This window comes from Piliocolobus tephrosceles, chromosome 13 (genome assembly GCF_002776525.5).
Source record: "Piliocolobus tephrosceles isolate RC106 chromosome 13, ASM277652v3, whole genome shotgun sequence".
Taxonomy (NCBI): domain Eukaryota; kingdom Metazoa; phylum Chordata; class Mammalia; order Primates; family Cercopithecidae; genus Piliocolobus; species Piliocolobus tephrosceles.
The window spans coordinates 84,969,650-84,986,254 of NC_045446.1; the positions used below are offsets into that span (position 1 = coordinate 84,969,650).

General features: G+C 41.5%; 1 protein-coding gene across 2 annotated transcripts in view; it reads left to right on the forward strand.

The window, feature by feature from the left end:
* Positions 1-14,859, forward strand: part of ENDOD1 (endonuclease domain containing 1) — a 44,299-nt gene extending 29,440 nt beyond the window's left edge. The window contains exons 2-3 of one of the 2 annotated variants that reach the window (XM_023225645.2): positions 7,688-7,774; positions 10,616-14,859. In XM_023225645.2, the coding sequence (XP_023081413.1) occupies positions 7,688-7,774; positions 10,616-11,818 (1,290 nt within the window). In that variant the 3' untranslated portion in view covers positions 11,819-14,859. The remainder of the gene's footprint in view (positions 1-7,687; positions 7,775-10,615) is intronic. The other variant, XM_023225646.2, reaches the window with a different exon arrangement.
* The last annotated feature ends 1,746 nt before the right edge of the window (positions 14,860-16,605 follow it).

The window sequence follows — 16,605 nt, forward strand, 5'->3', positions numbered from 1 at the left end:
ACTGTCTGTGTCCTGGAAAGTTGTTGCATAAGCAAACAGATAAACAAGCAAAAATAAAACTAATAAAAACTCTACACCTTAACTCGATTCCCCCACTTTTTCACTTTTTGTTGTTTCTGTTTATATGTTATTGTACTGTCTGTGTCCTAGAAAGTTGTTGTGGTTACAATTTTTGATTGGTTCATCATTTAGTTTTTCTACTTAAGATAAGAGTAGTTTACACACCACAGTTCCAATGTTATAATATTCTGTGCAGTTACTATTACCAGTGAATTTTGCACCTTCACATGATTACTTATTGCTCATTAACATCCTTTTCTTTCTGATTGAAGTACTCCCTCTGGCATTTGTTGCAGAACTGGCCTGGTGTTGATAAAATCTCTCAGCTTTTGTTTGTCTGGGAAAGTCGTTATTTCTTCTTTATGTATGAAGGTAATTTTACTGATGTACTACTCTAGAGTAATAATTTCTTTCCTTCAGCACTCTAAATATGGAATGCCACTTTTCCCTGGCCTATAAGGTTTCCACTGATGAAAAGTCTGTTAACAGGCATATTGGAGCTCCGTTGTATTTTATGTTTCTTTTCTCTTGCTGCTTTTAGGATTCTTTCTTTATCGTTGACCTTTGGAAGTTTGGATTAAATCTCTTGGTCTTCTTTGGGTTAAATCTACTTAGTGTTCCATAACCTTCTTGTACTTGGATATTGATATCTTTCTCTAGGTTTGGGAATTTCTCTGTTATTATCCCTTTGAATAAACTCTCTACTTCTATCTCTTGCTCTACGTCCTCTTTAAGGCCAGGAATTCTTAGATTTGCCCCATTGAGGCTATTTTCTAGATCTTGTAGGTGTGCTTCATTGTTTTTTATTCTTTTTCTTTTGTCTCTTGTGACTATGTATTTTCAAATAGCCTGTCCTTAAGTTCACTAATTCTTTCTTCTGTTTGATCAGTTATGCTATTAAAAAGCTCTGATGCATTCTTTAGTATGTCAATTGCATTTTTCAGCTCCAGAATTTCTGCTTGGTTCTTTTTAATGATTTCAATCTCATTTTTAAATTTATTCTGATAGAACTCTGAATTCCTTCCCTGTGTTATCATGAATTTCTTTGAGTTTCCTCAACACGTCTATTTTGAATTTTGTCTGAAAAATCACATGTCTCTGTTTCTCCAGGATTGGTCCCTGGTTCTTTATTTAGTTTATTTGATGAGGTGATGTTTTCCTGGATGGTCTTGATACTTGTAGATGTTTGCCTGTGTCTGGGCATTGAAGAGTTAGGTATTTATTGTAGTCTCCTTAGACTGGGCTTGTACCCATCCTTCTTGAAAGGCTTTCTAGAGATATGAAAAGACTTGGGTGTTGTGATCTATGCAGTATCTGCTTTAGGCGGCATCCCAAGCCCAGTAACACTGTGGTTCTTGCAGACTTATAGTGGTACCACTTTGATGGTCTTGGGATAAGATCAGAAAGAATTCTCTGGGTTACCAGGCAGAGTCTTTTGTTTTCTTCTCTTACTTTCTCTCAAACAGACAGAGTCTCTCTCTCTGGTCTGAGCCACTTGGAGTTGGGGATGGAGTGACACAAGCATCCCTGTGGCCGCCACCACTAGGACTGTGCTGGGTCAGACCTGAAGCCAGCACAGTACTTGGTTCACCCACAACATGCTGTAACCACTCCCGGGCTACTGCCTTTGCTCAAGAACATTGGGCTCCACAATTAGCAGGTGGCAAATCCAGCCAGGCCTGTGTCATTTCATTCAGGGCAGTGAGCTCCCCCAGGCCCTGGGCATGTCCAGAGGTGCCATCTGGGAGCCAGGGACTACAGTCAAAAACCTTAGAAGTCTACTTGGTATTCTAGTCTACTGCAGCTGAGCTGGCATTCCAACCACAAAAATGCAGTGCTTCTCACTCTTCTCTCCCCTTTCCAAAGGCAGAGGAGCCTTACCCTGTGGGCTCTGACACTGTCACCACAGTCTTTCGGGGAGTACTGCCAGAATACCACTGCCAGTGTTCCCTCACAGTCTCTTAAGTCAGCTTGTAGCAAATGTTGCTTGGCCTGGAACTTAACCTTTGAGGGCAGTGGGCTCCCCTCTGACCCAGGGCAGGTCCAGAAATGCTATCCAAGAGCCCAGTCCTAGAATCAGGGACCCCAAGAGCCCGCTTGATGCCCTCTGTGGCTGAGCTGATACCCGAGGTGCATGATAGAGTCCTCTTTACTTTTTCCTTCACTTTTCTTGGGCAGAAGTCTCTCCCTGTAGCCATCACAGCTGGTGCTGCACTGAATCTCATCTGAAGCCGGCAAGTCTCAGAGTCTCGTCTAAGGCCCGTGACATGCTTACCTAGGTGTTGCTGCTGATTATTAAGGGTCCAAAAGCTCTTCAGTTAGCAGGTGATGAATCGTGCCAGGACTAGGTCCTTCACTTCAAGACAACAGGTTTTCTTCTGGCCCAGTGTGTCTAGAAATGTCATCCGGGGGCTAGGGCCTAGAAAGGTGGCCTCACAACTCTGACCAGTGCCCTATCCTGCTATGGCTGAGCTAGTATCCAAAATGCAAGACAAAGCTCTTTCCATTCTTCTCTCTCCACTTCTCAAGCAAAAGGAAGAGGTCTCTTTTGGAGCTGTAAACTGTGCAACCTGGGGTTAGGGGAGGGGTGATGCCAGCACTCCCTTAGCCGCCTTGACTGGTGTCTCAGTGGATCACATGCCCTCTAGATCACTGGTTCTGGGCCCAGTTCACACTAGGACTCACCTAGGAGTTGCAGTCCCTGTGGCCTAGACTGCCTTTGAAGTTTATTTAAGGCCCACGGCAGTTTAGCCCACAGTGGCGAGGCTGGTGGAAAGTCAAGTGCCAGGCACGGGGATTGGCAGCTTATCTCTGGCTAGGGCTGGTTTAATACTGTCCCTCCATGGGCAGGCATTGGCTGAGTTTGGTCCAGTTTTGCTTCCTGCTATGTAACAAGGGCAGCACTGAGTTCAGTGCCTCACAGTTGCTGTACTCCCCTCTCCCTAGTGCGTAGAATTGCTCTCTGCACCATGCCAGTGCTGCTGTGGGATGCTGGAGGGGTGGTGGTGATTCAAGATTGTTTTTTACTATGTCTTTAGTGCCTTTTTTAGTGATATGAAGTTAAGACCAGGTACTGTGAGTGCTTACCTGATTTTTGGTTCTTATGAAGGTAATTTTTTGTGTAGATAGTTATTCAATTGGTGTCCTTATGGGGGAATGATCAGTGGAGCCTTCTATTCTGCCATCTTGCTGTGCTCCCTCTTCATTTTCTTCTTCAGTGACTGAATCTCAGTGTGCCTCAGTTTCCTCACCTGTCTTGTATGTGGTAGTAATAATACATAGTTGTTGCAAGTTTAAATGAGAGGATAGTTAGCTCGGCCCCTTTCTGATGTATTAATAATACATGTGGCGCTCATAGAAGAATGTTTGGCATACAGTGCTTAATAGATGATGGTGGTTGTTGTTATTTTCAGTTTCAGTGCTTCCTCCTGCAGTGCCAGTCATCGGTAATACAGGCTTAACAAATATTGTTGAATGGGTGAATGTTTCCCCTCCAAAACTCTTTTCAATTTTTCATTGTTTTCCTTACATGCATATTATCATAAAAATTCAGCTTCCCCTCATTTAATTCTGAAACAAACAAACAAACAAACAAACCACCTATGGATTTAAATAGGTTTTACTGTCTGATACAAGAAAACAGACCAGCTCTTTGAGATAAATTTTTTTCTTGATACTAGATTTCAAAAGGAATTTATTATAACATTATTTATGGGGCAGCAGGCCAGTAGAGCGAAGACAGCTCATTTTTCTAAAACCTACTTAACATGTTGAGATTAGAAAGAAATTTTTCCATTAAATACAGGAACTGTATCAAATTACATTGACAGTCCAGGGGGATTAGGACAGCTGGGAGCTGGAAAAGACAGAGCTTTGTGTGTTCCCCTATATCTAGAGATTCCAGTGGGATACTAAAGAGGAAGATCAGTGGTGTGTGCAAATGGGCAGGTATAATTCAGAAATTGCCATCTGAAATAACCTCTTACATCATAGGTTTATTTTTGTCTTTAGGGAGCAATGTTGTCAGTAATTTACTATAATTGCAATAACCAGATCATTAAACCATGTCTGTACAGAGCATGGAAAAATACAGCTGGCCTTTAAGTGACAATGTATGAAAGAATATACTAAGACTATTTTAATCAAATAGTATTACTATTGTTATTTTTCTTTTTTTTTTCTTTTCATTGTTTGAGACAGAGTCTTGCTCTGTCATCCAGGCTGGAGTACAATGGCATGATCTCAGCTACTGCAACCTCCACCTCCCTGAGTTCAAGGCATTCTCATGCCTCAGCCTCCCAAGTAACTGGGACTACGGGCACATGCCACCATGCCTGGGTTTTTTTTTTGTTTGTTTGCTTTGTGGTTTTTTTTTTTTTTTTTTTTTTTTTTTTTTGTAATTTTAGTAGAAACAGGATTTCACCATGTTGGCCAGGCTGGTCTTGAACTCTTGACCTAAAGTGACCAAGTTCCAACCACTCAGCCTCCCAAAGTGCTGGATTTATAGGTGCGAGCCACAGTGCCTGGCCTATTACTATTTTTAATACAGTTTCCTATAGATGAAGTGGGCATTTAAGTGCGCGCGCGCACGCACGCGCACACACACACACACACACACACACACACACACACTTCGGCATTCCTTCAGAAAATGAGAGCTTACCAAGACATACTTAGTTGTTTTGTAGAGTTAAGTGAGCATGGTAATGATGGGGGCTGGTATACTGATTTTATTTAGATTTTTCAGATGATTCTTCAACAAAAGCTATTAAAATATGAGTCATCTTTGGATCAGAAGAAAGTTTTGTCATTGGTTAAAAAGCTGGTCTTAAACAGGGAGATAGCATAGTGGGCTCATGGGCATTTCCCTCAGTGGAAATCAGTTAGCATGGTATTAAAAGGTCCTAGGGTCAGGGCACTGTGGCTCACACCTGTAATCCCAGTACTTTGGGAGGCCGAGGCGGGCAGACCACTTGAGGTCAGGAGTTCGAGACCAGCCTGGCCAACAGGGTGAAACCCTATCTCTACTAAAAATACAAAAATTAGCTAGGTGTGGTGGCACGTGCCTGTAATCCCAGCTACTCCGGAGGCTGAGGAAGGAGAATTGCTTGAACCTGGGAGGCGGAGGTTGCAGTGAGTCAATATCAGGCCACTGCACTCCAGCCTGAGCGACAGAGCAAGACTCAGTCTCAAATAAAAATAAAAATAAAAGGTCCTAGGATTTATATATTTTTATAAATGATATGTTAAAGTGACTTCATAATGTAATGTCCAGTTTTTTTGACAACTCCAAGTTGCAAAAGATAAAATTGACGGAAATGAATTTCAGGGAGATAGAAATACTTGCATGAATAGACAAAAGAGCCATGGGTAATAGTTAATACAAAGGAATTAGTAAGGAAACAGAATCAGATTGTTTACAAAGTGGCCAATGTGATTTAGGAAAGGCGGAGAGTCCCTGTAGCCTATTAGTGAGAGGCTTCAGCCTATATAGTTCTTGTTACCATCAGTAAAAGTGTTGAAAAATACTGTCCTACTCATACCAAACATTGATTCAGGAGGTGGTATAAATACCAAAAAAAAAAGAAAAAAAAAGAAAAAGAAATTTAAGCAAAGCAGATACATGTTGGGATGATAAATCTATAATGAGTTATAAAAGGAAACAAGGCTTGCTTTAGGAGAAACATTTTAAACCTGAGGCAATGGAGAAAATATCTGGTCAACTGAGCAGATGTGGAATTCCTTTCCTCACACTGCAAACACATCGAATATTAGATAAAATGTATCATTTTTCTGACTGGACATGGTGGTTCCATATTTGCTCTGCTTTCTCCATGTGAAAACCCTGAACTGAGAAAATAACTCAGAAGCTGGTCCCAATTCATAGAATTCTGTAGGGACCTGGCAGGGGCAACTTCGAAAGCAATCCTATTGGGTTTTGGTTGTTTTGGTTTTTTTTTTTTTTTTTTTTTTTTTTGACAAAACACCATGGACCTCTCATGAGATAAACTCATCAGCAGAAATTGCAAAGTACTTAGCTATACACACTCCTTGAAGTCAACCAGTAGAAGCAACAAAATAAACTGAAAAACCAAATAGAGAAATCTTAAAGGAATTTTAAAAATAAATGTCTAAACTGTTAAAAGATAAAAAAGGATTTCCCAAGAGAGAGAGAAAAAAAAAAGGAGAATTTGAAATAAAACAATAGAAATGCTAGAAAAAAAAATCATTGAAATGGAAAAAGCTCCATTCCTGCTACTAATTATTGGAATACTGGAAAATTTCTTCATCATTCTGCGTCTTGGTTTCCCTATCTGTAAAATAAAGTAAAAATGCTTCCATATAATGTTATATTGAAAGCATTAAATAGGTAGTTCAAAAAATGTTGATCTCCAATCCATCTCCCCATCACTATATAGGTATAGTAGTAGCCAGATATTCTGTCTCAATTTTAAACACTATGTTCTATCTTGTCATCAAACCATAGAACCAGGTTTGGAGTTCATAAGAATATAGTAAGCATGAATATGAAGTTCTGAAGAAAGCAGGGGAAGGGGAGGGAAGATGTTCCCAAAGCTGCCAGTATTTCTGGAGCATATGATTTAGTTACTGCTTTGCCTTGGAAGGCCCAGGGCAGTGGGGTGCACAGGACCCAGTACCGAATTGGGCCATGGCCTTCCCAGCCACCTTGGTTCCATCCTGGCTTATTTCCCATGTAAGTGTATGGGAAATTTCCCTGTGGAGTTGGGCAGAAAAGGCCTTACGTGGTTGTCAGGTGCAAAGCTGTGGCTGAAATCTGAAGCCCCCTGAACTCAAGTGATCTAAGAGGATGCTGAAACACCCAGCTTAGTCTCCTCTGATCGCAGCACTGGAAGACCATGCATAGCAGTTTGGGAGTGAATCAACCCCCACAATCTTTGTAAGTCCATTCATTGTAAGTCCTGGTTTCTGCTTAACAACGGGACACTCTGTCTCTTACACATGCATGCACATTCTCTCTCATTTACTTCTCTCTCGTTTGCTTCCCTTTTTTATCCTCCCCTGTTCTCCTTCTGCCTCTTTCTTTTGCCTCCTCCCCTTCCTCATCCAAGTCCCTCTTCTCTGCTCATTTTTTAGGCCTTCCATCAACCCCTGTAGGCACTTTTCACCCTTGGGTGGCTCTTGGGCTAAAGACACTCCAGCATGCTCCTGCAATGCTCTGCCACAGGTTTATCAATTCAAAAACAATCTTTAGTTTCCCTAGAAGGAATGAAGGCACTGCACCAGGTTAAATGCATACAAAATGCCCCAGTAACCATGGAGAAATGTGCATCTTAAAACCGTGACCTTACACCCAAGTCTTCGTAGATCTTGGCTCTGCTATATGCTGGTCTTATGATTAAAAAATGAGGCTAATGTTTCCTTGGGATGTATCTTTCAGATATAAGAGAGCAGAGACAGCAGCTTAACCAAGTGAATGAGCTTCTTATCTCTATCCTACAAGGGATGTAGTAGCAGTGAAGAGTACCGAGGATCATTGCTCCTTCTAAGAATGGGGGAAGGCATGGAGTGAATGAGTAGGGTCAGCCGATAGATTACTCCATTAGGTTTCAGCAAATATACCAAGTTGTTTATCCATTGCCCTCAGTACCCCTACGCATACCTGCAAGAGAGTGTCTTCATTTGCCATTGCAGAGCCAGAGAGATGCACAGTTGGACTGCCCTCGGACTAGAGGTACAACACAATTCCTATGGCTTTGACTCCCCTTGGGGTTTATTTTATGTTTAGTGAGTAGCACCAATTTTAGAGAATCAGTTACCGATAATTTACTCATTTTAATTAGGTCTGTATTTTTTTATTTCCTTTTGAAAGTAACACATATTATGGGTTGATGTGGGTAGGGAGGTACGAGGAGAGAAACAAGAAAATAGAGGAAAAAATATGACTTGCATCCCCAGGAATCAGACAACCATGTTGACATGTCATATGTTTATTTTCAAAATGTTTCCTTACATACTTGAAGGCTTTTAAAAAGTGATTATTTAATTTTATATCCTGCCCTTTCTTTTCAACGTTATAGCGTATATGTTCTCATCATTACGAACCGCTTTATAATTCTAAGTGCTTTTTAATGACTGTTTTTGAGATGGGGGTGTCACTCCCTTACTCAGGTTGGAGTGCAGTTGCGCAGTCTCTGCTCACTGCATCCTCTACTTCCCAGGCTCAAGCGATTCTGCCACCTCAGCCTCCTGAGTAGCTGGGACCACAGGTGTGTACCACCATGCCCAGCTAATTTTTTGAATTTTTTTTTATAGAAGTGGGGTTTTGCCATGTTGCCCAGGCTGGTCTCAAATGCCTGAGTTTAGGTGATCCACCTGCCTAGGCTGAAGGAGTGGCCTGCCCCTCCACACCTGTGGGTGTTTCTCATTAGGTGGAATGAGAGACTTGAGAAAAGAAATAAGACACAGAGACAAAGTATAGAGAAAGAAAAGTGGGCCCAGGGGACCGGCACTCAGCTTACAGAGGACCCACACTGGCCTGGTCTCTGAGTTGCCTCAGTATTTATTGATAATTATGTTTCCCATCTTAAAGATAAGGGAGTGGACAATAGGATCATTGTAGGGAGGAAATCAGCAATAAGACATATGAACAAAAATCCCTGTGACATGAATAAGTTTAAATGAAAATGCTGTGCCTTGAGATGCATATGCAAACTCTCCATAAACCTTTTAGCAGCATTGCTCCAGCAAGTCCCACCTTATTCCTAAAGGCGGTTTTCTCCTTGCTCAGTAAACAAAGCATACAATCGGGTTTTACACGGAGATGTTCCATTGCCGAGGGACGGGCAGGAGACAAATGCTTTTCTCTTACTTGAGATTAAGAGAATGGTGATGACCTTTAACCAGCAAGCAGCCTTTAGGCACTTGTTTAACAAAGCACATCCTGCACAGCTCAAAATCCATTAAGCCTTAAGTCACCACAGCACATGTCTCTTGCAAGGACAAGGTTGGGGGTAGGGTCACAGATTAACAGCATCTCAAATACAGAACCAAATGGAGTCTCTTAGGTCTACTTCCTTCTATATAGACACAGTAACAGGCTGATCTCTCTTTCTTTTCCCCACACTAGGCCTCTCAAAGTGCTGGGGTTACAGGCTTGAACCACCATGCCTGGCCATAATGGTTTTTAATGAGTTATTTCTTTGATGGATATAACATAATGTTATTTATGAAACCTTTCCCTGTTTTTGAAAATGTGGGATGGTTCCCCTTGCTGCTATTATAAATACTGCAACCCCAGGGCATAAAGACTAACAAGAATGCCTTGAGATTCTAGTATGTGTCAGGCCTTGGGCTGGGTTCTGGGGGAATATACATGGTTCCTGATGTCAAGAATTTACAAGTTAGTTTGGGGGATAATGACATAATCCTAAATTAATCCTAAGCACTTTCCTTTTGTCCTTTCAGATAAGATGAAAATAATCATAAATAATATTGAATTTTTTGTAAAAGAAAGCAGAACCAAGAAAGGATGTATATATTGATTGCAATTGATATATAGCACATGTTTAGATTGACCAAGACAGAAAATGAATTGTTAATCATAGCAAATATTGGGGAGATTAAGTTCAAACAGCAACTGGTCTAATTTGAATTTTAGTTTTACCTGATAAATATCCAGTAACCAACACCAGACTATACATTTCCCCCATGTAATTTAAATGCACTGATTAGAGTTGATTATTTTTCATAAATCCGAAAATGTATAAACATTCTTTAGGAACATGTGCATTCAATTGCAACCAACATTGGTGGCTGATTAACTGAGTTGCAGTTCTGGCTTTATTTGCCTGTTGAGATCTACTCCCCCCGCCCCCCCTTTTTTTATAATTACTTTGAAGTTCATGGAAAAGTATTCCAAAAGAGAATTATGAAGTTCATGAAACTACAACATTTTTTGTTTGTTTGTTTGTTTTGAGACAGAGTCTTGCTCTGTTGCCCAGGCTGGAGTTAAAATAGTACAATCTCAGCTCACTGCAACCTCTGCCTCCCTGGTTCAAGTGATTCTCCTGCCTCAGCCTCCCAAGTAGCTGGGATTACAGGCACCCATCACCACATCCAGCTAATTTTTGCATTTTTAGTAGAGATGGGGTTTCACCATGTTGGCTAGGCTTGTCTCAAACTCCTGACCTCAGGTGATCCACCCGCTTCAGCCTCCTGAAGTGCTAGGATTACAAGCATGAGCCACGGACCTGGCCCCAGACTACAACAGATTTTAAAAAGAACATTACGATGGTGGGTGTGTGTATGAGTGAAGGGGTGTTACTGTAGAGCGGGGTGGGGTAAACACAGGTAATAGACTAGGAAACAGCCTATCTGAAAGATGCTTTGAAACACCAGGATTTTGGTATATTAGAATGAAGTGTGCATGTGCCAGAGAACCAAGTCCTTCCAAACTCAAGCGTTTGAAGTAATAGACCAGTGGGGACTTCTCCAGAGTCTGGGCAGGATGATTCTAGTGCTGCCTCTGTGCTGTAAGCAGGGATACATCTCACCACTTGTTTTCTTCTTTCAGATCGATGACCCCAACAGCAACCTTGAGGAGGCGATTAATGAGGCAGAGGCCATCACCTCTGTGAACAGCCTGGGAAGCAAGCAAGCCTTGAATACAGATTACCTTGATTCTGATTACCAAAGAGGACAGCTATACCCGTTCTCCCTTAGCAGTGATCTCCAGGTGGCCACATTTACTCTCACAAATTCAGCCCCAATGACTCAGTCCTTCCAGGAACGGTGGTACGTGAATCTCCACAGCCTAATGGACCGGGCTTTGACCCCACAGTGTGGCAGTGGGGAAGACCTATATATCCTCACAGGCACAGTGCCCTCGGACTACAGAGTTAAAGATAAAGTGGCAGTCCCTGAGTTTGTTTGGCTGGCGGCCTGTTGTGCTGTCCCTGGAGGTGGCTGGGCCATGGGCTTTGTCAAGCACACCCGGGACAGTGACATCATAGAAGACGTGATGGTAAAAGATCTTCAGAAACTGCTTCCATTTAACCCTCAGCTGTTTCAGAACAACTGTGGTGAAACTGAGCAAGACACAGAGAAAATGAAAAAAATCCTGGAAGTGGTTAACCAAGTCCAGGATGAAGAACGAATGGTGCAATCTCAAAAGACTTCTAGTCCCCTCTCTAGCACAAGGAGCAAGAGGTCTGCTCCGTTGCCTCCAGAGGCATCTGAGGGAAGTAGTACCTTTTTGGGAAAACTCATGGGCTTCATTGCTACCCCATTCACCAAGCTTTTTCAATTAATTTATTACCTTGTAGTAGCAATCCTGAAGAACATTGTCTATCTCCTGTGGTGTGTTACCAAGCAGGTGATTAATGGCATAGAAAGTTGTCTTTACCGCCTGGGGTCAGCCACCATCTCATACTTCATGGCCATTGGGGAAGAGTTGGTGAGCATTCCCTGGAAGGTGCTGAAGGTTGTGGCCAAAGTCATCAGGGCTATTCTCCGGATCCTTTGTTGTCTGCTGAAGGCCATTTGCCGAGTTCTGAGCATCCCTGTCCGTGTCCTTGTGGATGTGGCCACTTTCCCTGTGTATACCATGGGCGCTATTCCAATTGTATGCAAGGACATTGCACTGGGCCTTGGTGGCACTGTCTCACTGCTCTTTGACACTGCTTTTGGTACCCTGGGCGGCCTATTTCAGGTTGTTTTTAGTGTCTGCAAGCGGATTGGCTACAAGGTTACTTTTGACAATTCTGGGGAGTTATAAACTCAAAAAACTAATAGTATCCAGTCACAGTGAATTTGAAAGCTGGAATATTTTGTCTTTACAATGGGTTTCTGTTCACTGTCAGTTTTCATTATATTTTGGCCTTTGGTGGGGATGTCTGCTTGTTTTTGCAAAAGAAGATGGCAGAATTTAGACTTGACAGAGGAGAAATGCTCAGGGTGAGATTAGGTGTAGTAATCTGCTGTTTACCTCCAGTTATGTGTGCAAACTCCCAAGCCACTAATAACTTCAGTTATGCACTCTGACATAGATGACCACCTGAAATGCACTGGTATTTATTTCTGATAATTAAAAATTATAGGGGAGGAAAGAATTAGAAAAAGAACAACTTTAAACCAAAGGTGTCTGAGAAAAGAACAAAGGGAGCTTGTTCCTCCCATTGCTTTTTGTGATTTAAGGCAAAACAGATAAAAATAATTCTGCAGCCAATTTCTCAGCATTTGCTTATCTTTCTCCCCAACTCAACTGACCTTGGTGGAATGCAGATAATGCCTCTCTGTTGAAATGACTTTGTGGGGATGTAGAATTTTCTATATCTCTTAGCTTTCCTTGGCTCTCAAGGATATGTACAGTTTTCATTTTCCTCCAAAGTTGAATTTTGCTACATTTTTCTTTTAGGTAATTATAAGCACTTTTAAAAAAATCATTTTTAGGTAATGGTAACCATTTTATGCCAAATGTGGCGTAACAGAGTTTGAATTGAAGGGCAAAGTTTTTTTTTTTTTTTTTTTTTTTGGCATCTTGAATGGTATAATACAGTCCTCTCAGGTGAAAAGAAGAGAAGAGAAGGTGGACAGCCCTGCTCTTAGTAGGTGCTGCAGATCCAAGGACATCTTTTGCCCAGCTTGGATTAACTTGACGTGTATCCCTGCCTGCCAGGGTTGAACTGAAAGATCCATATGTTAAGCTAACATGAAAATTCATATTCTGCAACATACTAGATTTTTCTAATGCATTGAGTAAGTACCGAGTACAGTAAAAATACTCTGACTTATGTCCCTAAATGGTTGTTTTGGTATAACTATATAGAAAAGAGCCACAAAATAAAGATAAAAATTATTCTGGCCATCTCTGAAAAAAATATGTAAAATATTTAAGAATAATTATATCTTAGGAAATTATTTTTATAGTGTGTTTCAGGCTACAAACATAACTCCCCCATTAATACAAGTGAAATGTGAGAGCTCATTCTCAAATTTTTTTTGATCAAGCACTTGTCATTTTAAATCTTGCGCTAAAAAATGTAACAAGAGGGACCAAACTTTGCTTCCCACAATTGGGGTGGAATCATCTGGATTTTTCTGAATGTTTTAAAGAATTGCTGAGAGGTAGGAAACAGCCAAGTATGAAATCCTGATCTTGGAGCTACAGCCCAGGATCAATCAGAAAGTTATATGCAAAAATTCGGGGTTCCAACAAGGAGAGAACATGTCAACCATTTGCATGGGGTTGATGAATGACAAACATGAGCGTAGCAAGAGTTACATTTTGCAGAATAATAGCAGAGTCACATCCAGAGTAGAACAGCAGCCAGCAAGCTGCCATCCTGATCGGTTTGTGGTGCAAGGTTAGGGAGTATGAGTACCACATGAGTCCATGCTAGGGAGATACGCACCAGGCTTATCTAAGAAACTTAAAGCAGTATTTTACCAACACTTGTCTTAGGGAGCATAAAGTTTGGATGTCCCTTTATTTCAGCAGTGTGAAGGTAAAGGGTGAGGGTTTGACTTGATACTGATTGGTCAAGAATCCTGCTGGATAAAGAAAAGGAATTTTAGAAGTGACCAGAGGGACAGTCCAGCCAAACTATTATTTGATAAGGAACCTGAGGCCCCTTAGTTTCGTGGCTGAGAGCAGATTAGGAGCCAACGTTGTTTGCACATGTCCCATCACACCTGGGATGTCAGACTTGGGAAGTTCGTGCTATTATTCAGCTGCCTCCCTGGACCATGGCAAGATTTCCTCATCCATCAAACAGACTCCAGGCCCTGACTCATCAGTTGGATTTGGCATGTGTGATGAAAACAATTAGCCGTCCACGTACAACATTATGCTTACTGCATCCCAGGGAAACTTAATTCCCTCCTAGCACATACTTGCATACTGAAAGGCCCGAAAAGGGCATCCGTGGCAGCTTGAGCCCCTTAGCACCATGTAAGGAGCACAGCATCCAAACGGCTTCTTGAGAACCATTTGGGAATGTCTTTTTTTTCACATCCAATTGTTTAGTGTCTATTTATTCTTGCATGGCCTGTTTTGAAATCTAAAAAGGGACAATAAAGCAAAAAGTATCAGTAAGGTTAGGTGGCTGAGACCCACTGCCCTGAGCTACTAGTGTGGCTGTGCCCATGGGTCTCTGGAACCATCTGCATTGGACCTGAAGCCACAGCAGGTGGCTGGACTGCTGCCCTGTTCCTAATGAGCTACGCTGGGCTTTCAGGTAGAGGCTGGGGTTGATGAACCCCAACTCTGGCTTAAAGATCTTGCTGTGGCTCTGTTATGTTCTGAGGCCTTGAGATCAGCCTCTTCCTCATTATGGAGCTGATTTTCTAGTCTGTGGATCAGCTATGCCTTTGGGCACTTCTCTTTTTCATTGTGCCTTTTGAATGTTGGCTTCTCACTCAGCATCAACCATTTCCACCTAAATGCAGACTAGGGAGTTGGGAGAAGGAACCAAAGTGCAGCACCCTACGTTTATTCAGTCATTTGTTCATCTGTCAAACACATATTTGGACATCAAGGTTGCAGAGATCAACAATGCATGGATTCCATCTTTGAGGAGTCAAATCCTAGTGGAGAGAACACGTAGTACAGTTGTACTTGTAACACATGAAGGACAAGTAAGTGCTGCAGTAAAGGTACTAATAGCATGTTCCTTGGAACAGAGGAAGAGAAACCACAAAACCATGGAAATTAGGGAAGCCTTTACAGAGGGTGTGACAAAACTCAATTTGACATTTTCAAGCTATGTACAATGCTGTGCACCTTGCAGATGCTCAATAAAGTAATTATTGACAACTTTTTAGCAGTTCTGTAAAATATCTAAAAGGGGAGAATCATAATGGTTGAAATGAGGCTTGGGGACTGTGAATTTTTGCCATTTTCTTCTTGATCCACATTAATTCAAGCAGCCTCCAGTCGTATCTGACTTTTGTTCATTTCTTTAAATGTTTGCATCATACATGAGAAAACAGAGAGAAGTCTAGATCAGTGAAACAGGCCTTAGAACTATTTTTCAATGTTATTGCTCTGCAAATTATTTGGGACAATAAGTGTTTTTGGTATCTTTCATAATTAAGCACCAAAGACTTACTGCTTCACTGAATCTGAATCGCAGAGAAAATTGTAGAACCACTTTTGTTTGTTTGTTTGTTTATTCATTTGGAAACTCCCACAGTGAGAGAAATTACAAGCAGTCTCTGTTGGGGGGCTGGTCCTCTCTGTGGCCTTTAGTGGGGTGATCCTCTGGGGTGGAGGTGGCAGTAATTCTTGGCTGCCTTCCCAGGGTGGCAGCATCTTGCCCAAGCTCACGACAAAATATGTTTTTTCAAATGTTACACTACAAGCAATATAGTGTGGACTGCTTGCCTTTCATTAATGGGTTCTCAGTCTTCCCATTGTCTCTCTCTGTAGGTATTTTCCCCCAGGTCATGGATTGGTCTCTAACAATACTACCCTCCAAGTCAGTTTTTAATCTTAAATTTCAACAAAGAAAGTGCTCATAACCACTTATCATCCTCAATTATCCACGGTGAGGAGGTGGATGTAAGATGACTTCCGGAGGTCAGTACTTCCTTGTGGTTAAGAGCCCACACTGCAGAGTCAAAATGATGTAGGCACAAATCCTGGCCTCCCCACTTATTGTGTGATCTTCGGCAAGTTACTCACCTCGGCTTTCTCATCTATACAATTATGAGTACCTACCTCAGAGGGTTGCTATGAGCATTAAATGAGTTAATGAACATAAAGCATTCGTCACTTACCATGCTTGGCACATGGTAAGTGCTCAGCAAATGTTAAATTATTGTTGCCAGATCTGTTTCGGGCAATGATATTTACACTACTTGGACAAAATTGGTTTGATGGTGCCTTAGAGGTCAGGATGTGTCTAGATCAACGCTGTCAGAACCAGGATCAAAGTATGGTCTGGGAGTCAAAGTCATGAATGAAAATGAAACAAGCCAGAACCTCATCAGTGGTGTCCATGAATCTGAAGGTACAAGTGAGGGTTGGACCTGGAGTCTCAAAAGAGGAGGGTCAGAAAACTGAAACTCAACATGTGTCCAGCACTATTTATTCAGTTTTATTTCATAATCAAGCCTCCAAAATCCAAACGCATTGTCAGCATCTGCTTTGAAGGTAAGCACTGCAGGTAGGATGAGGCAACCCAAAGAGGGCATTGAGAAAGAGGCAGAGCCTCTTGGACGCTGTGCCTAGTGAATGTAGGTTGGTGGGGGAAAGGCAAGTGGTCATTCTGGTATAGGGCCTTGGGGTTAACTAGTTTTAGTTGCCCTATGACGCTTTTGGGGTAGTCTTCAAACCTTTGTGAGATTTAATTCCTTATCTATAAAATGTGGGTAATAAAAATATCACCCCATAGGGCTTTTGTAAAGATCAAGTGAAATCAGCTTTGTAAACTACCAACTATCATAAAAATATAAAGATTAATAATTATAAGTTTCCAAGGTTGGTCCTATTTCTTTAAAAATTGGTTCGTACTTCCATTTTTTTTTTTTTTTTTTTTTTTTTTTTTTTTTTTTTTTTTT